Source organism: Somniosus microcephalus, chromosome 10 (genome assembly GCF_052327205.1).
Source record: "Somniosus microcephalus isolate GS21.2 chromosome 10, FLI_Smic_1.0, whole genome shotgun sequence".
NCBI classification, from domain to species: Eukaryota; Metazoa; Chordata; class Chondrichthyes; order Squaliformes; family Somniosidae; genus Somniosus; species Somniosus microcephalus.
In genome coordinates, this window is record NC_140996.1 from 144,679,003 (window position 1) to 144,702,633 (window position 23,631).

The 23,631-nt window shown below is 43.9% G+C and overlaps 1 protein-coding gene across 5 annotated transcripts in view; it reads left to right on the forward strand.

Annotated features, from left to right (window-relative positions):
- nars2 (asparaginyl-tRNA synthetase 2, mitochondrial) overlaps positions 1–23,631 on the forward strand; it is a 147,119-nt gene that overhangs the window by 10,265 nt on the left and 113,223 nt on the right. For 3 of the 5 annotated variants that reach the window (XM_085998905.1, XM_085998903.1, XM_085998906.1), the window contains exons 2-5: positions 7,648–7,757; positions 14,399–14,519; positions 16,744–16,884; positions 21,486–21,566. In XM_085998905.1, the coding sequence (XP_085855031.1) occupies positions 7,648–7,757; positions 14,399–14,519; positions 16,744–16,884; positions 21,486–21,566 (453 nt within the window). Of the gene's footprint in view, positions 1–7,647; positions 7,758–14,398; positions 14,520–16,743; positions 16,885–21,485; positions 21,567–23,631 lie in introns of those variants that run through there. The other 2 variants (XM_085998904.1, XM_085998907.1) reach the window with 2 other exon arrangements.

Below are 23,631 nucleotides of genomic sequence, written 5' to 3' on the forward strand. Positions count from 1 at the left end.
CCTGACTTGGAAATATATCGCCGATCCTTCATCGTCACTGGGTCAAAATGCTGGAACTCCCTCCCTAACAGCACTGTGGGAGTACCTTCACCACACGGACTGCAGCGGTTCAAGAAGGTGGCTCACCACCACTTTCTCTGGCAATTAGGAATGGGCAATAAATGCTGGCCTTGCCAGCGATGCCCACATCCCATAAACATTTTTTTTTAATTCTCGAGGAAAAGGATCAGTGGAGGCATCCAAGGCAAGGTGTCAAGAGGGAGCTGCCACTATCCCTGTATACAGGCCACGGCATTGGTGCCTGCACCCGTTCAAGAACATCTGTTTGCAGAGACTATGGTTTGCCAGGGAAGTTGCGACTGAACTGTGTGATGCACTGCAGCCAGACCTGCACTTGTCCTTGCATTTTTGTTTCATCAATTGCTCCCTTTTGAACTCATTAACTGATTCCAGTTGTTGTATATACGCTCGTGCCTGCCGCTGTAGAGTAGGTGATGCTATGCAATGCTCAGTTGAGGCTGGACATTGGATTCTACCACTACCACCACCACTTGGGTATCAAAAGGAGCAGATTTTGAATTTTGCCACCACTTCCTGTTGGATATCAAGAGGAGCAGAAGAACAGGATGATGGCAATCCTCTTGTAATTGGAGTTGCCTCAACATAGCAAGGAGTCTCTAACATCACAGTGCATATAGATGATTTTTCCATGGGGCAGTAACTAAGTTGTTAAGTTTGCAGATGAAAAAAAGAATTTGCATCTACATAGCACCTTGTCATGTCCTCAGGATGTACGAAAGTGCTTTTGCAGCCAACAGGCTTTACTTTTGAAGTGTAGTCACTTGTTTTTGTCAGTCAATGTGGCAGCCTGTTTGCATGCAGCAAGGTGCCAGGAACAAGCATGATGTGCCTTCAATAACCACAAAACTAGAAGTTATAAACTTAAACAAGTTGGCTTTTAATCACTAAGATCAGAGCTTACATCTCAACACACCGACCGGCTCACAGGAATGAGTCATACAGATCCAGGGATCTTTAAGTAAGAGAAGTCAGGGGCGGAGCCAAGAGCCAAGACCTGGAACCTTCCAGGTTAGTTAGGAAAGAGGAAGTGAAACTATACACCGTGTGGGGGAGGGTAATATACATGAGTGCAAAACAAATACAGGCAAGACAAGCAGATTTCATTACATTCACCCCTTCTTTAGATTTAGTCCATCGGGGTGATGTTTCTTAAAAGTTGGTATAAGTGAGTCTGTCAGGAGGTTTTGCGGTCCTCAGTGATCGGCGCAAAGCCGGTTGGGGTGCCTCTAGGGGAGTGGATTCTGGTTCCTCCGTTGTCCGGGCCTCCGCAGTGTCTTCCAGGTTATCTGCAGTGTCCTCCAGGTTAAAGTTGGGTATTGATACCTCTGGGCGTCCTGTCTCTTTGTAGTGTAGGTCTTCCTCGGGTAGTCTCTCATCGTTCTCTTCGCTCCCCGAGGGAGCGAGGTCTTTTATGGAAACAGTGTCCTCTCGCCCATCAGAGTATTCGATATAGGCGTACTGAGGGTTTGCATGGAGGAGCTGTACCTTTTCCACAAGGGGGTCCGTTTTATGGCCTCTCGCGTGCTTCCGCAATAGTACTGTCCCCAGAGACGTCAGCCATGCGGGTAGAGATATGCCCGAGGTGGATTTCCGGGGGAAAACTAACATCTTTTCGTGAGGGGTAGCGTTAGTGACTGTACGTAACAGAGACCTTTATAGAGTGGAGCACGTCTGGGAGGACTTCCTGCCAGCGGGAGGTCGGAAGGCCTTTTGACTTTAAGGCTAACGTGACAGCCTTCCAAACAGTAGCATTCTCCCTTTCCACTTGCCCATTACCCCGGGGGTTGTAGCTAGTGGTTCTGCTAGTGGCTATCCCCTTTGAGAGCAAGAACTGGCGCAGTTCGTCACTCATGAATGACGTCCCCCTATCGCTGTGTATGTAGTTCGGCATGCCAAACATGCAGAATAGATTACAGAGACACTTGATGACCGTGGCACTGGTCATGTCTGGGCAGGGAATGGCGAAGGGGAAGCGGGAATATTCATCGATGATATTGAGGAAGTATACGTTACGGTCGGCAGAGGGAAGGGGTCCCTTGAAGTCCAGACTTAGGCGCTCAAATGGCCGTGTGGCTTTGATAAGGTGTGCACGGTCAGGCCTGTAGAAATGAGGCTTGCATTCCGCACAGATGCGGCAGGCTCTGGTCATTGTCCTGACCTCCTCGATGGAGTGGGGCAGATTGCGGGACTTTATAAAATGGTATAGTCGGGTGACCCCTGGGTGACAGAGGTTGCTGTGGAGACCCTGTAATTTGCCCGCGATAGGGCGTCTGGGGGTTCATTAAGGGCTCCCGGCCTGTACATAATATTATAGTCGAACGTGGATAGTTCGATCTTCCACCTGAGTATTTTGTCATTCTTGATTTTCCCCCTTTGTTATTAAACATGAAAGCCACCGACCACTGGTCGGTGAGCAGGGTGAAACGTTTGCCGGCTAGGTAGTGTCTCCAGTGCCGCACTGCCTCCACTATAGCCTGTGCCTCCTTCTCGACAGAAGAGTGCCTGATTTCAGGTCCCTGAAGGGTTCGGGAGAAGGCGGCCACAGGTCTCCCAGCCTGATTGAGGGTCGCAGCTAAGGCAAAGTCTGACGCGTCGCTTTCGACTTGAAAGGGAATGCTTTCGTCCACTGCGCACAGTGCAGCCCTTTCAATGTCCTGTTGATACTGGTGAAAGCCTCCCGAGCTTCAGCTGATAGTGGGAAGGACGTCGATTTAATGAGGGGTCGGGCCTTAGCCGAGTAATTGGGCACCCATTGGGCATAATACGAAAAAAATCCCAGGCACCTTTTTAAAGCTTTGGGATTGTGTGGCAGGGGCAGTTCCTTTAGGGGGCGTAATTGATCAGGGTCCGGTCCAATTACCCCATCTTCCACCACACAGCCGAGGATACAGAGACGGGTTGTGTTGAAGACACATTTGTCTTCGTTGTAGGTTAGATTCAGCTTTAGGGCAGTTTTTTAAAATCTCGCAAGATTTAGATCGTGGTCTTGCTGGTTGTGCCCGCAGATAGTGACGTTGTCCAGATAGGGGTAGGTAGCTTGTAGTTTATTCTCGTCAACCATGCGGTCCATCTCACGTTGGAAGACCGAGACCCCATTTGTTACCCCGAAGGGCACTCTGAGAAAATGGTAGAGGCGTCCGTTCGCCTCAAAGGCGGTGTATGGGCGGTCCTCCGTTCTAATGGGGAGCTGGTGATACGCGGATTTGAGGTCGATAGTCGAGAAGACTCGGTATTGCGCAATCTGGTTGACCATTTCTGATATGCGGGGTAAAGGGTAGGCGTCCAGCTGGGTATAAATATTAACAGCCTGGCTGTAGTCAATTACCATCCGTTTCTTTTCGCTATTTTTAACTATGACTACTTGGGCACGCCACGGACTGGTACTGCATTCAATAATGCCTTCCCGCAGGAGCCTGTCCGCTTCCGCCTTGATAAAGTGTCTGTCTTCCAGACTGTACCGTCTACTTTTGGTCGCTATGGGCCTACAGTTCGGAGCGAGATTAGCGAATAAAGAGGGCGGGCTGATTTTTAAGGTTGATACGCCACAGACTGTGAGTGGCGGCTGGGACCCGCCATATGCTAGCGTGACACTTTCGTGGTGGCACTGGAAGTCCAGGCCCAAGATTACATTAACACACAGTTCTGGCATCACGAGGAGTTTAAAATCCTTGTAGTCCGTGCCTTTTACAGTCAGTGTTACCTCACAGTAGCCCAAAATGTCCGAAGTGTGGGGCTTAGCAGCCATAGCAATTCTGCTCCGTGTAGGGGTCACCGTTAATGAGTGCCGCTGTACCAGGCTAGGGTGGATAAAACTCTCGGTACTCCCACAGTCAATTAAACATTTCGTTAAATTCCCGTTTACCTGTATGTCCATCATGGATTTTGTCAACGGGTGTGGCCTGGATTGATCCACCGTGATCGAAGCCACTGTTGGGCCCTGGGCGGCCGTTGAGTCGGGAAAAGATGGCGGATCCCAAGATGGTGGCCCGCACAGCACGCACGAGGCGGTGACTGAGTTGGAAATCGGATTCCCCCTGCAGACTTTGCTAAAATGCCCCTTTTTCTTACATTTGAAGCACGTAGCGTCCTTCGCTGGGCATCGTTGTCTGGGGTGCTTGGCCTGGCCGCAGAAGTAGCATTTTGGGCCTCGAGACATTGCCGCTGTAGTAGGACTCCTGGGTGAACTTCTGTGTGGGGACTCCGGCGGTGTAGAGCTGGTCTGAGACCTGGATGGGGAAGATGGCTGATTCCAAGATGGCGGCCCGCTCGGCGCTCACGAGGCGGTGAGGGCCGGAAGAATAAGAGTCAGAGTTTTTCTGGGCCACGTCCAGCGATCGCGCAGCGGCCACTGCCTTTTTTAAGTCCAGGACCACCACCTCCAGCAGTCTCTGCCGGATATAATTCAATTTGAGGCCCGTGATGAAGGAATCGCAGACCAATTGGTCAGAGTACGCGTTGGCCGTCACGGCCTTGCAGTTACGGTCCCGGACCAAGTCCTTTAGGCCCTGTAAGAAATCGTCCATTGATTCCTCAGGTCGCTGCCTGCGTGTAGCCAGCAGATGTCTGGCGTACACTTCGTTTACCGGCCTCTGGTATTGGGCCTTCAGGATAGTGATGGCCTCCGTGTAAGAGGTGGCGTCCCGGATGAACGAATAAATCCAATGACTAACGTCAGTAGACTCAGTTTATCTACCTCGCTAGCGGATGAGGCCCCCGCGAAGAGTTCGAAGCATTTGAGCCAGTGTCCAAATTGATTTGATGCTTCAGCAGAATGTGGATCCAAGTCCAGACGCTCTGGTTTTAGGAGTCGATCCATCCTAGTATTCTTTAGTGATTAAAATTGATGTGCCTTCAATAACCACAAAACTAGAAGCTATAAACTTAAACAAGTTGGCTTTTAATCACTAAGATCAGAGCTTACATCTCAACACGCCGACCGGCTCACAGGAATGAGTCATACAGATCCAGGGATCTTTAAGTAAGAGAAGTCAGGGGCGGAGCCAAGACCTGGAACCTTCCAGGTTAGTCAGGAAAGAGGAAGTGAAACTATACACCGTGTGGGGGAGGGTAATATACATGAGTGCAAAACAAATACAGGCAAGACAAACAGATTGAATACAGGCAAGACAAACAGATTTCATTGCAAAGCAATAATAAATGACTGACTGATTTGTTTTGGTAATGCTGGTAATAACTGTATTTTGGTAATAACTGTTGGTCAAGACCCCAGGAGAACTCCCTGCTCTTCAAATACAGGAAACTGGTTTATCCGGAAGTTGTATGTCCAGAAACCTCGATCTAACGGCAGAAATCAGCAGCTGTTTTGTTAGGTTTTTTTCTTTTTTTTTCTTCTAGCATTTTATTAAACAGTCAGTCTCTGGAAAGCCTCTCTGAAGCTGTTGTTAAGCTACAGAGACGCTTCCAAGGTACGGGGGCCGACTGTTTACAAGCTGTTACTAAGCAACAGTGTTTGTTGTCAGATACGGAGATGAAAACCTCCGTATCTTTCAACATTAGCGCTGGGCTGTCCGGAAGTTTTCATAGATCGGCATCACGCTGGTCCCGTCGGTGCCGGATATCGCGAAGTTTCCTGTAGTGCTATGGGTCTACTTGAATAGACAGACAGGATCTGTTTACTGTCCCATTTGAAAGACTGTACCTCTGCCTTCACAATTACACTGAACTGTTTGCTTTGATTACATGCTTAAGCCCCGAGTACGGCTTGAACTGACAACCTTCTGACTTGGACACAGGTGCTACTGTTCAACCACACTTCCACCAAATTGGGCTGGAGGAGAGGGAGGCTCCAAGCAATAGAGAAAAGGCAAATCACATACAAATGGATTTAGATAGGTTAGGAAGGTGGGTGTCAAATCCAGTATATTCAATATCTCTTTTGGAAGAGAAACAAAGCTTTGTAACAGTACGGGAGAATAGATTGGTCTCATCTTGTGAAGATAATGGACGGAAGTAAATGTCCATGGTTTCTCTTTTTTTTCTTACGTTTTTTAGTTTTAAATAGTTTTTCATTTAAAATGCCACACTCGATGGGTGTTCTACAATAATTTAACATTGAACGTACTGGGTTTGAGATGAACAGGACAGTTCTCCAAGTTCATGCTGCTAGTGGGTAGCCTCAGCTACTGGCTCTACATTTAGACATTCAGCCCTGAGACATCTGTGGAAACTTTGTGTTGGGAACATTGGCCTGGATTTTGCGATAAGAATCAGCGCTCACTGTTAAGTAAATCGGACAGCGACTTCCAGCGTCTGCACAAGCGCAGTTAATTGCAGAAATCAAGAAGTTGCTGTCAGAGTATAAAAGCCCACAGACAAATTGCAATGAACGGTGAACGCCGTTCGTTTGCCGCTGACCACAAAATCCGGGCCAATGAATTCTTAATATGCGAATATGTTTGTTTCACTAACAGCTTTGAAATCTTCATTTAATCTAATTAGGAAGTTTTGTTCTGAACCTGGTATCACAATATGCCAATCCTCCCAAATCCAGACTGTGTATGTTTGATTCTGAACAAGCTCTGCACGTTCAGACCCTTTGTGATGATGATAGTAGTCATTGTGTCACAATTACATTTGTCTACCAGACAGTGCCCATCTTCAAAGAGTGATTCTGTATAAAGAAGCAGCAAATGTCATGTGTTTGATTGGCCATGAGGTGTGGGGCTAGAATGTGAAACTGAGCATGTAAAGACTATTATATTGGTTGCTAAGGAATCAGAATTCTCTCTCACTCTGAAGTATTTGTTTCATCTCCAGCTCTAAGGAAATTTCCAAAGAATCTCTCCTGACGAGTTTATTAATTTCTTGTGAACTGGTTCTAAACTACAGGAAACTTTGGTTTATCCGGAGGTTGTATGTCCGGAATACTCGATCTAACGGCAAAAATCAGGAGCCGTTTTCTATAAGTTTTTTTAGATCTCGTTCTTTTTTTTTTCCCCCAGTCAGGCACTGCAAGGTCTGTAGCTATAGCAACAGCTTCAGCTAGAGACGCTTGCAGCTGCAGCCGACTCTTTAGAAGCTGTTGCTAAGCAACAGTGTTTGTTGTCAGATACGGAGATGAAAACCTCCGTATGCTTCAACATTAACTTTGTATGTCCGGCAGTTTTGATAGATCAGCAACACGCCGGTCCCGTCGGTGCCGGATATCACAAAGTTTCCTGTATTGGGTTCGAGCTGACTTGATATCTTTTACTGTAGATACTTATGTATGAATTAGCCAATTTAGTCTGTTCAAAAAAGTGTTTTTATGTAGCTGGTATTATCCATCTTGCAAAGTGACATGAGATGTTGTGGAATATGTACTTGCTATCATTTGCCTGAAGCGCACTAAGTCAGATTGCGACACTCATAGTCAGAATTCGGTTCATGGGGAATAACGGCTTACCTATCGAAAGAGACTGTTCATCTAATGTTAATGCAACAGTTGGCATATATTTTGCATAACTTTAAACTCTTCTTAATACCCATCTTTCTTCTTCACACCCCCCTTGCAAAAAAAAAAAAAAAAATTCTTCAGCCTAACACTTATTATTTTTTCTTCCCAAGGGCTGGGTACGGTCTGTCCGTGCACAGAAGGAAATTACGTTTTTGCATATTAATGACGGAAGTTCATTACAAAGTCTTCAAATAGTTGCGCGTCCAGGTTTAGATATCAGGTGAGGAAATGGACTTATTCCCCCTTCCAATGTGTTCATTGTTTATAAAGTTTATGATCTTTGTACATGCAGAAGAAAATTTTGCACCTATGTACCTATCTTGTATGTACCGACTATGGTGAGAATTTACACATTTGCAGAAAAGGTGATCTCTTGTATTAGTGTTAAAAAGAAAGACCATTCATTCGTACAGCACCGTATCACATCCTCAAAACTTCCCAAAGCACTCCTTCAGCAATGAATTACCTTTTGAAGTGCAGTCACTGTTTGCGCACAGCAAGGTCCTACAAGCAGCAAATGAGTTCATCTGTTTCTGATAGTTGGTTGAGAAGTTTGTTGGTCAGGACACCAGGTGAACTCCCTGATCCTCTTTGAATAGTGTCATAAGATCTTTTACATCTACATTAACAGGCAGATGCTTATCTGAATGAAGGCACCTGCAGCAATGCAGTTCTAAGTTTGTGCTACATTGAAGTGCCTGCATAGGTTATGTACTTAAGCCCCAGTTTGGGATTTATGTACAATATGAGTTACATGTGGTATTCCAACTGGTTGTTTGCAGCTCTTAGATATACTCTACTTTGTTTAATTCCTCCTGTTTGGGTTTCCATGTAACCATTTTCTTTAAGATAGTAGATGAGAGGAATAGTTGCTGTTGGCAGAATATACCTTCTAACATTTAGCCATCATTTTATGTGCTAAAGGAATTGTTTCTGAACAACGAGTAAAATCTTGATCATTAATTTTCTAATTCCTAATCAGTTTTATTGGGATGGTTTAGCTCTAATTTTTGTGCTCAGCATACTTTTTCTATTTTACCCTATATAGTAGTACATAAAGGGTTAGGTAAAGACATAGGTGATGCGCTATCAATTACTCATAAAAGACGGAGAGTTAGGAGAGTAACTAAAGGCTTTTATTAGCAAAGAACAGAGCATGCCTCTCGTGGTTGACTGGGTTCCAAGAAGGCAGGGGGCTGCAGGTCAATCACCTTTATACCTGGGCCTGTGGGTGGAGCCAGCCGAGACATGTTGAGGCATGCATGGGTACAACAGTGTGCAACAACAACAACAGTGAATAACAATAACAGTGGTTTACCACAATAGGTGCTGTTTTCTTTTTACCCATGAGAATTGGCAGAAGTCTATAACCACATTTTTATTTTAGTCCAAACACTTTCCTGTACTATTGCACTAAATGCCCAGACTCAAGGCCATAACTTCTAATGGCAAACCCATTTAAAGGAAAAGTTGAAAGGGGTGGGGGAATCTTCAGCATAAAATCGGGGTACTTTAAAAGAAAAGTACTTCCAATTTTATACTGAAAAGATAATTTAAATAGAATTTCTTTTTACCAAACTGAATTTTATTACTTGCACTCACACATGTAAAGTAGGATCACTTTCCTTGCTAGGGTAGTGATGTGCCTTCAATAACCACAAAACTAGAAGTTATAGACTTAAACAAGTTGGCTTTTAATCACTAAGATCAGAGCTAACATCTCAACACGCCGACTGGTTCACAGGAATGAGTCATACAGATCCTGGGATCTTTATGTAAGAGAAGTCAGGGGCGGAGCCAAGAGCCAAGACCTGGAACCTTCCAGGTTAGTCAGGAAAGAGGAAGTGAAACTATACACAGTGTGGGGGAGGGTAATATACATGAGTGCAAAACGAATATAGGAAATACAGGATCAAGACAAACAGATTTCATTACAGGTAGATAATGGGGAACTAGTGCATGTAGTATATTTGGATTTCCAAAAGGCATGCGATAAGGTGCCACATAAAAGGTTGTTAAGCAAGATAAGGGCTCATGGGGTTGGGGGTAAGGTATTAGCATGGCTAGAGGATTGGTTAACAGAAAACAGAGTAGGGATAAACAAGTCATTTTCCGGTTGGCAGACTGTAACTAGTGGGCAAGGATCAATACTTGGGCCTCAGCTATTTACAATATTAATGACTTGGAGGAAGGGACCGAGTGCAATGTATCCAAGTTTGCTGATGATACAAAGCTAGGTGGGAAAGTAAGCTGCAAGGAGGACACAAAGAGCCTGCAAAGGGATATAGACAGGTTAAGTGAGTGGGCAATAAGATGGCAGATGGAGTATAATGTGGGAAATGTGAGCTTATTCACTTTGGTAGGAAGAATAGAAAAAAAAAATTTTTAAATGGGAGAAACTATTAAATGTTGGTGTTCAGAGAGATTTAGGTGTCCTAGTACAAAAACACGAGTTAGCATGCAGGTACAGCAAGCAATCAGGAAGGCAAATGGTATGTTGGCCTTTATTGCTAGAGGGTTGGAGTACAAGAGTAAGGAAGTCTTGCTACAATTGTACAGGGCTCTGGTGAGACCACACCTGGAGTACTGTGCACAGTTTTGGTCTCTTTATTTAAGGAAACATAGAAAAATAGGAGCAGGAGTAGGCCTTTCGAACCTGCTCCGCCATTCAATATGATCATGGCTGATCCTCTATCTCAATACCATATTCCCGCTCACTCCCCATACCCCTTGATGCCTTTTGTGTCTAGAAATCTATCTATCTCCTTAAATATATTTAGTGACTTGGCCTCCACAGTCTTCTGTGGTAGAGAATTCCACAGGTTCACCACCCTCTGAGTGAAGAAATTTCTCCTCATCTCAGTTCTAAATGTCCTACCCCGTATCCTGAGACACTGACCCCTCGTTCTAGACCCCCCCCCCCCCCCCCCAAGCCAGGGGAAACATCCTCCCTGCATCCAGTCTGAGTAGCCCTGTCAGAATTTTATACGTTTCAATGAGATCCCCTCTCATTCTTCTAAACTCTAGTGAATACAGGCCTAGTCGACCCAATCTCTCCTCATACGACAGTCCTGCCATTCCACGAATCAGTCTGGTGAACCTTCGCTGCACTCCCTCTATGGCAAGCATATCCTTTCTTGGGTAAGGAGACCAAAACTGCACATAGTACTCCAGGTGTGGTCTCACCAAGGCCCTGTACAACTGTAGTAAGACATCCTTGCTCCTGTACTCTCATCCTCTTGCAATAAAGGCCAACATACCATTTGCCTTCCTAACTGCTTGCTGCACCTGCATGTTTGCTTTCAGTGACTGGTGTACAGGGACACCCAGCTCCCTTTGTACATCAGCATTTCTCAATCTATCACCATTTAAATAATACTCTGCCTTTCTGTTTTTCCTACCGAAATGGATAACTTCACATTTATCCACGTTATACTGCATCTGCCATGTACTTGCCCAGTCGCTCAACTTGTCGAAATCGCCTTGAAGCCTCTTTGCATCCTCCTCACAACTCACAATCCCACCTAGTTTTGTGTCGTCAACAAATTTGGAAATATTACATTTGGTTCCCTCATCCAAATCATTGATATATATTGTGAATAGCTGGGGCCCAAGCACTGATCCCTGCGGTACCCCACTAGTCACCGCCTGCTACCCTGAAAAAGACCCATTTATTCCTACTCTCTGTTTCCTGTCTGTTAACCAATTTTCAATCCATGCCAGTATATTACCCCCAATCCCATGTGCTTTAATTTTGCACACTAACTTCTTATGTGAGACTTTATCAAAGGCCTTCTGAAAATCCAAATACACCACATCCACTGGTTCTCCCCTTATCTATTCTATCAGTTACATCCTCAAAAAACTCCAGTAGGTTTGTCAAACACGATTTCCCTTTCATAAATCCATGTTGACTTTGTCTAATTCCATTGATATTTTCTAAGTGTCCTGTTATCACATCCTTTATAATAGACTCTAGCATTTTCCCTACTACTGATGTTAGGCTAACCGGTCTGTAGTTCCCTGTTTTCTCTCCCTTTTTTAAATAGTGGGGTTACATTTGCCACCCTCCAATCTGCAGGAACTGTTCCATAATCTATAGAATTTTGGAAGATGACAACCAATGCATCCACTATTTCCATGGCTACCTCTTTTAGTACTCTGGGATGCAGATTATCAGGCCCTGGGGATTTATCAGCTTTCAGTCCCATTAATTTCTCCAGCATTTTTTTAAACTAATTTCCTTTAATTCCTCCTTCTCACTAGACCCTTGGTTCCTTAGCATTTCTGGGAAGTTATTTGTGTCCTCTTCCGTGAAGACAGAACCAAAGTATTTATATAATTGCTCTGCCATTTCCTTGTTCCCCATTATAAATTCTCCCATTTCTGACTAAGGGATCTACATATGTCTTCACGAATCTTTTTCTTTTTACATATTTGTAGAAGCTTTTACAGTCTACTTTTATGTTCCTTGCAAGTTTACTCTCAAACTCTATTTTTCCCCTCTTAATCAATCTCTTGGTCTTTTTTTGCTGAACTCTAAACTGCTCCCAATCCTCAGGATATATTTGCCTTGGAGACAGTGTAATGAAGGTTCACTAGATTGATCGCTGGAATGAGGGTTGTCCTACGAGGATAGATTGAGTAGGTTGGGCCTATACTCGCTGGAGTTTAGAAGAATGAGAGGAGATCTCATTGAAACATACAAGATTCTGAGGGGGATTGACAGGGTAGATACTGAGAGGTTGTTTCCCCTGGCTGGAGAGTCTAGAACTAGGGGGCATAGACTCAGGATAAGGGGCTGTCTTTTTAAGACTGAGATTTCTTTACTCAGGATTGTGAATCTTTAGAATTCTCAGCCCCAAAGTTCTGCGGATGCTCAGTTGTTGAATATATTCAAGGTTGAGATAGATTTTTGGACTCGAGGAATTAAGGGATATGGGGATGGGGCAGGAAAGTAGAGTTGAGATCGAAGATCAGCCATGATCTTATTGAATGGCGGAGCAGGCTCGAGGGGCCGTATGGCCTACTCCTGCTCCTAATTGTTATGTTCTTATTTCATGATATCAGCAATGAAGAGTAACCCCATGTGTAGCAGAGTGGTTTGATTGAAAACAGTGGGGTCCCTCATTTCAAACTAGCTCAAGAGCTGATCAAAGCTGTGGACCCAGCTGTTGGTGTGATTTCCCAGTATTTCATGCCCCTAGCTCAGCTCTAGAGCCAAGCTGAACTCACAGCCCCTTATTGTTTGGCAGTGAAGCCTCTTGGTCTCTCAGAGATGCTCGCATCAGTGATAACAAGTTACTGTGCATTGAGGTAGACTAGATCTTGTGCTCTCTGTGGTTAAGAACTTATTTTTAAAGCACATCATTTTTCTTTTCGGTATCATTTTTAATATAAAATGTTGGAGTACTTCAAATAATACTCTCGTTGGACTTGTTAGGCCTTTAAAAGAGAAGGAAAATCTCGGAGTATCTCCCCCCCCCCCCCCCAGTACTTGCCTTTTTACAGAACATAATATATACGTACCTATAATTTACATGCCAGCATGGAAACCTTTGTTAGGTTACCACCTTGTGATCTCATTGACGTATACCTGTACCTACTGCGGTGGTTCCACTGAAGCTGCTTTAATTCCAGATAGCACAGTTAATATATATATATATATATACTAATATATAAAAAAATTGGATGCAGCACATGCACTTCCTGTAAGTATCTTATTTCCTGTAATACTTTTCCCTCTCATACATTTTATTTGACTTATGCAGGGGTCACTTAAACCAATGATCCTGATCGAGTGTGCATTACATGCCATAACACCTATATTCTAAAAAGCACATCATTTTACTCACTATTAGCAGTGCCACATTCAATCTTGTGTATGTATGAGTGTGTTATGTAACCAAACGTTTTACATCAGACAGGCATCCATAGAGTATCCTGCTCACACCTCCAATCTATAGGTCAAAAATCATGATGGCTCAAATAACCATTCTCTGATAGCTGACTTATTCACATTTATTTAATGGGATATCAAAATCAAGTTCTATTCACAAGGCATGTAGGATCAGTAACCAGCACAAAACTGGTTAAATCAAATTGCAGTTTTTCTTCAGAGGTGCTATTCATAAACTGGCAAGTACCACAAAGCAATCAACCAAAACTGTTGCAACAACTTAAAATTGCAACATGGGATACTGGAGTATGAACATTTGTCTGGAACTCCTCGCTGCTGTTTTAGCAAAGGTGTCAACCTGTTTGAAATAAATGGGTGAACACTTCCACTGAAATACCAAGAGAAGAATTTCACACAGACCTGTTAAACAATCCTGTGCCAGTATACCATGACATAATTACAGGGCCAAAATGTTTAGAGAAGGATTTATACTGATTTTGGACCTTAATATCAGACCCTGGATTAATTTAATGCACTGTACACAATAAGAACTTTTGGTTTGTATGTGATTACATGTTTAATCCTTAAATATTGTCCTAATTGTATCTTGTGGGCAAGACTATTGGAAAACTGCAGAAACCTATAGCAAAAATTATAGGGATTTCCCCATATTTCTTGTGGCCTATTGTAAATCTGTTCTTGGTACTGTCTGCTCAATCTGATAACTGGTTTTAACGGTGGTTTTGTTAATCTCTTCTCCAGTTCACAAAAGCATCCCTTTTCTCCGTCTCTCCTTCAGTTTACACAAACACACTTTCTTACCTCCACCGATTTTCATGTTGGCTCCTTTCTTCCTCTGCACAGTTCACACTAGCATTCATTCTCTTTTATTTCCCTACTCCCAGTTCAGTCAAGTGTTTCCGATCCTTGTTTTTAATATAAACTCACTGTATTCTTTACAGAAATATAACCTTTGGCAGTGCAGTTGAAATTTGGGGGAAACTGGTCCAGAGTTCTCACAAGAAGCAGAACATGGAACTGCTAGCTGATAAAATCAGATTGGTTGGATCGTGTAATCCTGTGGTATGTTTGGTTTTAGAATTTTATCTGTAAACTATTTATTATAACACCAGGCATCTTGCTTTTAACCAATTCAGGATTTATCTCGTCCTCAATATCCTTCTCTTTCGTAAGCCCTGATACAAAGTACTTGTTAATTATCCTGCCAATTTCTATTTTTTCTCTACTAACTTACTATTCTTGACTCAAGATCCCCATCTCTCAATTCTCTTTTTTTACTGGTATACCTGTAGAATACTCTCTTTAATTTGTCAGTCTTGGCTCAATGGTAGCACCCTCGCCTCTAAGTCAGAAGGTAGTGGGTTCAGGCTCCACTCCAGAAACTTGAGCACCTAGGTCAGCCTAGATAATCTTTCATTGCACTACTGAGGCAGTGCTGCATTGTCGGAGGTGCCGTCGTTCAGATGAGATGTTGAACCGAGGGCCCGTCTGCCCTCTCGGATGAATGTAAAAGATCCCATGGCACCATTCAAAGAACAGGGGGATTTTCCTGGTGTCCTGGTGAACATTTATCCCTCAACCAACATAACTAAAACAAATGATCTGGTCATTTCTCATTGTTGTTTGTGGGACCTTGCTGTGTGCAATTTTGCTGCCGTATATCCCTGTAACAGTGACCCCACTTTAGAAGTGCTTCATTGGCTGCAAAACACCTTTGAGACATTGAGGTTGTGAAAGGTGCTATATAAATGCTTGTTAGTATTTTTTGAGATTCTTTCCTCATACTCCCTCCTTGCTTCCTCCCCCCTCTCTCAATTTATTTCCTTATTTTTTCAACTATCTTGTTTTTATTCCTCATTTATCAGCCCCATATCCCTCTTCAATTTTAGTTTGTTCTAACTTCTTTATTAATCCGTGGCATTCTAAAACTTGTAGTTTCCTTTTGTAATGTATATTTATTCTGTATCTTTTCAATTTCCTTTTTAAAAATATCCCATTATTGATCTACAGTCCTATGCGTCAACTTCCACCTCACTTCAGCTAGCTCACTCGTCTTTCCAAAATATGCCCTATTCCAATCTGGTACCCTTGTTTTTGAATGAACTTTTTTCCCTTTCTGTTTGGACCTTAAATCTTGCCTTTTTATGGTTACTACTCCTGAGCTTCTTTACTGAGCTGGATGACAGAGGAAAGATGTTATGGGAGGGTGATTTGGACTCCCAAATTAAGGGCTGCAAAGAGGTTGATGAATTTAAGAGGAGGATATGCACCTTGGTTACACTCAGAGTAATTTGTGGTTCAGGCATTAATGTAATAGTTCTACGTTTACTGTGCATAGTAAATCTAGGGCTTTTCCTATGTTCCTGTGATACTAGACACTGGGACCATATGCCTACATTACATGAGTGTCTACACTTCAAAAGTACATCATTGGCTGTAATGCATTTTGGGGTGTCCTGAGGTTATGAAAGGCGCTATATAAATTCAATTCTTCCTTTTCTTCCTTTCATATGGACCATAATGGTCTCTTCTGGTCCTGTTAAACTGTTGTCCCTATGATGTGACAATTTGGAACCCTCTTCCGAATGTGTTTAATATCTCTTGAAACAAAACCACTTCTCAAAGTTACCACTACAGAATATTGCCTGTATCACATTTGTTTTTGCGTTCTCACATTGTGCACACTTGAATACTTAATCTAGAATTTCAATTCATGACTTGTAATAATTCTTGTAAAATACTGAAAATTGCTAAGTAATACAAAATGTTGGATCTCCGTATGGCGTACTGTGGAGTCGTGGGTTTGCATTTCTGATTTTCTTTTGCGAGTTTCTACTGTAAACCATACTGTGGAACGGCACTGAGCAGAGGTCAAGTGCTATTCCACAGGGAGCAAGAGTCAACCTGGGGCACTCCTGCAAATCATCTTGTGACTCTGGTTTAAGAGTGACATTAGCAAAGATCTGGAAGCAAGTTAACTGCCTCACTGTCCACCTTTCAGCTGGGGGTGATGCATTGTACAAAGAGACCACAAAAGGAAGAAAATTAAATTAGAATTTGCATTGATTTTTTCTATTTGCCTTTCTGTGGCATTTCTAACATTGAAGAACTTTTTGTAAGCATTGCTCATTTATATTCATTTTAATTTTGTCTTAATATTTGCTTCTATTCTACGTACTGGATAACTTGCGAAGTATTCTCACATTCTGTTTACAGTGTCGATCAAAATTTGGCTGAGAAAGTATACTTGCTATAGTATTTGTGGTGTGTTTTTATTTAATCATAGAATTTGCCATTCAAGATCAAGGAAAGACATTCGCTCGAATACATAAGACAATTTCCTCATCTTCGATGCAAAACTAATGTTTTCAGTTCACTACTCAGAATACGAAGTGAAGCATCTGCAGCTATTCATTCATTTTTCAAGGTAAGTTGAGTACAATATATAATTTTATTGTGTAAGTAAATTATGGCAAAGTTCTTTTGTGTACTCTGATTTTAAAGCTATTATTTTCCACGAAAGCACAGATTCTAAAATGCAATACTTATTGCATGAATTCTACTTTCCTAAATTCTGACCACCTTATCGAAGTTTTCAGTGGCCCTGATGAATTTCCAAGGCAACGTGTACAATTAATTATAAACACTAAGTTACAGATGTTGATCCTGCAAGTCAGTATCTGTTTTGAAATAGCATTCACATTTTTAAAGTATGTAACAGCTCATCACTACAGAGTGGGGAGTAGAGAGAAAACCAAAATCAACTCATCAGCACTCCTCGGTCTACCTATCCTCCTGCCGCCGTCCCGGGCTTGACATCCTCTTGGATAGGCTTACAGTTTCCCTTTGTGCCTCTCTTGGCATCTTCTGAACGGCCCATTTGAAGCACTTGTCGCTGTCTCCTTACGAGCAGCAACCCCAACTGCCCTATCCTACTCTCTCATGACCTCTCTACCCACCCTGCCCACTGGAATCTAATCTTGCCAATCTCCTTCCCATCTCATTCACCCCTCCGAGCACTGACCCTGTGGATTCTGTCAGCGGATCAGCTATCACTGCCCCTCTTCACATCTCCCTCCAGAACGTCCGTTCACTTGTGAACAAGGCCCTTGCCATCCATTAGCTTATTGTGGATGATTGCATCAACATCATAGCCTTGACGGAAACTTGGCCTACGGGTCATGACACCTTACCCCTTAATGAAGCCTCGCCTCATGGCTATACCTTTCACCACTTGTCCCGCCCAAACCGCCACGGTGGTAGTGTGGCCCTTATCACCTTGGCCTATCCCCCTACTCCTCTGGAACCTCCTCTGCCTTTGAGCATCTCGCCTTGTTCCATCACTCTCATCTGTCCTTTAAAATACTTGTTCTCTACCGCCCACCCAAGTACCCGGCCAAGTTTCTCACCAAGGTATATTCACTGCTTTCCTCCCTTGGCCTCTGCACCAAGCGACTTCTCATCTTTGGTGATATCAACCTCCATCTCAATTCATCATGCACCCTCTCCTCTGAGTTCACTGCCTTTCTATCCTCGCTTAATTTCTCCCTCCATATAAACTCCCTTATCCATATTCGTGGCCACCCCCTTGACCGTGGCATCTCCACTCATTGTGTCAATCACAGATAAGGCTATCTCTGTTAATTTCCTTGTATCCCTCGCCACTCACACCCCCCCTTACCCTTCTCCCCCACCCCTGGCCACAAGTCACTTAGAAAGGCACTTTCAAATTCCTAACTCTCTAGCCTTTGGCCTGCCATTCAACATGTCATTTCTGCAGCTACCAGTCTTCTCAATCACACCCTTACCTCCACCTTTTATGCCCTTGTCCCCATTAGAACCATTACTCTATTTCTCATCCTGGTCATTTCCCCCCTCCTCTCCACTCCCTTAAATCCAAGGGACACAGACTTGGAACGTTTGACAGACAAGTGGTTTAGCCATCCATTGCCAGATCATTTTGGAACACATAAAGCACAATCGGATCCTGCTCTCCTCTGCCAAAACTGCTCACTATTCCAGGATTATTCTGGAATGCAAAGATAAGCCCCAGCTTCTCTTCACTACAAACTGGCCGCCTTCAACCCCTCTCTACCCTCACCTCCAACAACAAGTGCGAGGAACTCATGGTCCACTTTCTCGCTAAGATTGAGACCATCTGTTCAGTTGCCTCTGCCGATTCCCTCCTTTTCCGTAGCCCACCAAGCCAAACTTCCTGTAAGGTACCCCAGCCCTAGTTCTGAACTTGCACCTTTCTCTTGTTTCTCTCCTATCTCCCCTCATGCCCCCTCCGAGCTCATCTTGTTCATGAGGCCCACCTCCTGCTCCCTCGACCCTATACCCACCAAACTGCTGGTGATCCAACTTCCCTTCCTGGCCCCCATGTTAGCTGATACTGTTAACGGTTCCTTCTCCTCGGGTGCTGTTCCCTTCATCTTCAAATCTGCCATCACCCCTCTCAAAAAGCCCACCCTTGACCCCTCTTTCCTTGTAAACTACCACCCTGTCTCCAACCTCTCTCCTCTCAGGTCCTTGAGCGTGTTGTCGTCTCCCAAATCCATGCCCATCTTTCCCGCAACTCCATGTTTGAACCCCTCCAATCACGTTTCTGCCCTTCCAAAGCACTGAGGCTCTTATCAAAGTCACAAATGACATCCATAATGACTGCGACCGTAGTAAACTATCCCTCCTCACCCTTCTCGACTTGTCTGCAGCCTTTGATGCGGTTGACCACACCATCCACCTCCATCTTGCCTTCACCTGGTTCTATTCATACCTATCCAGGCAATCACCTGCAATGATTTCCCTTCTCACTCCCACACCATTACCGCTCGAGTTCCCCAAGGATCTATTCTTGGCCCCCTCCCTATTTCTCATCTACATGCTGCACCTCAGCAACATCATCCAAAAACACAATGTCAGGTCCCATATGTACACTGGCACGCTCACCACCACCTCTCAACCCTTCCACAGCCTTTGATTTGTCATGTTGCTTGTCCGACATCCAGTACTGGATGAGCAGAAATTTCCTCCCAACAAAATATTGGGAAGACCGAAGCCATTGTCTTTCAGTCCCCGCCACAAACTCCGCTCCCCAGCCACCAATGCCATCCCTCTTCCTCGCCACAGTCTGAGGCTGAAACAGACCATTTGTAACCTTGGTGTCCTGTTTGACCCAGAGCTGAACTTCCAACCCTGTATCTGCTCCGTCACCAAGACCGCCTACTTCCACCTCTGTAACATCGCTCGCCTCTGCTCCTGTCTCCGCTCATCTGCTGAAACCCTCATCCATGCCTTTGTTACCTCGAGACTTAACTGTTCTAATGCTCTTCTGGTCGGCCTTCCATCTTCCATCTTCCACAAACTTGAACTCATCCAAAACTCTGCTGCCTGTATCCTAACTGGCACCAAGTCCCGTTCACCCATCACCCCTGTGCTCGCTGACTTACAATGCCTTGATTTAAAAATTCTCATCCTTGTTTTGAAATCTCTCCATGGCCTCGGCCCTCCCTATCTCTGTAACCTCCTGCAGCCCTACAACCCTCCGAGATTTCTGTACTTCTTCAATTCTGGCCTCTTGTGCATCCCCGATCTTAATCGTTCCACCATTGCCTAGTCCCTAAGCTCTGGAATTCCCTCCCTAAACTTCTCTTCCTCTCCCCCAAGACGCTTCTTCAAACCTACCTATTTGACCAAGCTTTTGGTCACCTGTCCTAATACTTGCCTACGTGGTTCGGTGTCAAATGATAACGCCCCTGTGAAGCGCCTTGGGGCGTTTTATTATATTAAAGGCGCTATGTAAATGCTGCAACTTGTTGTAAAATTCAAAAACTTGTTGCATGAATTTTGTTTTCCTGAAATCTGACCTAGTTATCAAAGTTTTGACTGACGCTGCGGAATTTCCAAGGCAATGTGTATAATTAATTATAATAACTAATAACTTACAGATGTTCATCCTGAAACTCAATTTCTGTTTTGAAACAGCATTCACGTTTTTAAAGTATGTATCAGCTCTTCACTACAGAATGGGGAGTAGAGATAACACTACCATTCAGGTTTGGCATTGAAAAGTATGACATTTAGGCCAGAAACAACATTGAGTCCCCTGGGGACTTGGCTGCATGCTCAGTGCATGTGTACAAATGAAAGTCATTTGTATTCTTGCACTCCAAATTCATGGTGGAATTACAGTGAGGCAGTTTCATTTAGGTTCCAACACTTCGATAATGGCCTGGATCCCCATGCTTGCTGAAACAGATCTACAATTGTAGGAATCATTTCTTCATTCGAAATAGACAGAGATGAGGGAGACACTCATCTCTTTCTCCCTCTCCCCAGACTACTATAGATCAGATCAGCAACAACACTGTAAATCCCCATAAGTACTGCAGCTTCAAAATTAACATTTATTTACTATTTTCCACTGGCAACATTTCACACTGCTTCAGAAGTTTGCTTTATTCAAAATTTACTGCTGCACTCTTCCTTTTTAAAAGCTTTTTAGGATCTGTAAACCAAAAAATTAAATTATCATAGTGGATGCTTGACTGTAAATTAGTTCTACTTTGGAAAGAATGCTGCTTATACTTAACATTTGTCTTTTTCTGTTGAAATAATCTACCACTGGTAGATTTCAGATGTGTACATGAGATTAATTTCTTATTTCTACTGTCCTTGTATTAGTCTGGATTTATTATGCTAAATATATGCATTTATGTTCAAAGTATAATTAGAATGTTGGACAAGGGTTATGTTTACAATATAAAGTGAAAACCAAAATACTCTGTAGCAACTGAATGCTCTCCATTGAGGGAAGTTGTGCTGCTCCACAACACTGAAGTTTGCAATGACTGAATTTAATGAAGAAGTTGCCAACTGCATAGATGAGAATCAAATTGAGTGAGGCTTTTTCTTCAACGGATGTGGAGAAAATTTGTCTTATTGTTGAAAATTCCTTCTAGTAGTGTGCAGAACAGAGTTAAATGATTGTGTATTAACTATTATTTCTAACTTTTAAAAAAATTACAGGATAATGGATTTGTTCACATACACACACCCATAATAACATCAAATGATTGTGAAGGAGCTGGAGAGCTCTTCCAAGTTGAAGTAAGTACTCCTTAGAACTAGAAATTAAGTACACTGTGATATTGTACACAAGTGTTTCTTTCTAAATTTCTCAGAGTACCGATGTCTATACATTGGAAAACCATATAGTAACCAATTAATTTCATGAGCAAGACCTACAAACTTACAAGTCTTAAGTTATCTCTCTCACAACTGTAGATTGGATGCCAATGGTCTGAAAAGATTGCTAAGGAATCACTCTTGAATGTAATAAGTCAGAGTTGAATAATGACTGGTAATATTGATTAGGTATAATGAAATTTCACAACATTATCATTCGAGAGAAATATCAGAACTCACTCTCTTGCCAGTTTTTTCTCTCTCCTTCTGTCTGAAATGATTGAGTCCTGCTGGGGTACAATTTTACAGGTTCAGCTTAGCTCTAGGTACTTTGCCCACGTAGCCATTCTTTATATGTATGTCTTTGGTCACATACACCAACTTGTCCCACTTCCTGCTTGTCGAGTGGTCCTGTAAAGCATCTTGGAAAATGTAATTGTGTGAAAGGTGCTGTGAAGATTTAGGCCAGAGTTTCCACTGTCCGACGTGCTGGCAGCGGGGGAGCCCTGGAGCACATGGGAAACCCCAAAATTTCGGTGGCTTTTAAACAAAGCCACTGCACTTGCATCTGACTACTGGGTTTCCCGGCCAATTAATGCTAGCGGGCGTGATGACGTCATGCATGGATCCAATTCAGCTGAAGTATTTAAAGGAAAACTGCAAAGATGACAGTTGAAGGTTTGTGGAGGTGCAGAACAATTGCTTGAAGACAAAAAATGGAGTCGCAACGTACAAAAGCTGCCCCTCGCTTCAGTGATGTCTCCCTGGACCTCCTGTTGCAAGGTGTTGGGGCCCGCAGGGAGGTTTAGCTCCCTGCTAGGTGGAGGAAGAAGCCAGCCTCAATGACAAAGAAGGCATGGCTGGAGATGGCGGCGGAGGTGAACAGCATGGGTGTGGTGACACGGTTGAGTATACAATGCAGGAAGAAATTTAATGACCATGAGGTCGGGAAAGGTGAGTACAATGCCACATTCAACTACATCCTGATGTGCGTGTCACCCCAACCCCCTCACTCTGCTTTCTCAAGCTGACTCCTGCACAGCACTCTTCATACCAACGTACCTTGCAGGTGCGCCCATCCCTTTCTGTTTATGCACTTCCTCACATCCCCATCTGACTGTCCACCACTTAACACTCACCCTCCTCTTAAGGCAATGTCACAGCTCTCCCTCATAGTCACCCTCTACAGATGTTGCCCATCCATCCATTCCACTCATTCCATGACTCACTCAAAGGTCTCTTGTTTCCCTCCTTGCAGGTGAAGAGATCACGACACCAGGGAGAGGCAGAGAACCGGAGGTCACCCTCCAGTCATCGCCACGCTGACTGCAGAGGAGGAGGCACTCGAGCTAAGTGGAGTGTCGGCGTTCATGACGGAGGGAGATGGAGAGACCGGGAGCTCCCAGCTACCTTGTGACAGAATTAAATATCACAGCCACATGGCATACAACAGTCACCCATGTTGACCTGATGTCAGCAGCCAGTGAGATGATCATATGCATAATGCTCACTTAAAACAGTCTTACTATGACTGTTCTGATTCGCGTCTTTACTCTCCCACAGGCCCATTAAGTGTTCAACAAGCAGTGGAAGATGATGATTCCTCAAGAGAGCGCTAACTCTGAGGGTGCACAGTCCCGGGACGCATGCCGCCGTGCACCAGCGCAGATACGATTCGCACACATCGGTGGGACCATCAAGTCAGATAGTTGTGTTGTCACCTAGTGTCGCTCAGATCACGTGAGCAACAGCAGATGGTGGAGACAGGGACAGCAGTAGAGAGTCCTCGTCGGATGACTCTCCAAGCTCTGCTCAGCTGGATGCTGAACCTCGGGGATCGTCGACAGAGGTTGATTCTGGAGGAGCAGCAAAAAAATGTTTGAGGCTCTGGCAGGATTTCCAGCCAAGATGTGCACGCTTGCAGAGAGAATGGAGGAGTCCATCTCAAGCATGACTGGCATGATGTCGCAGGCCTTGGCTATGATCT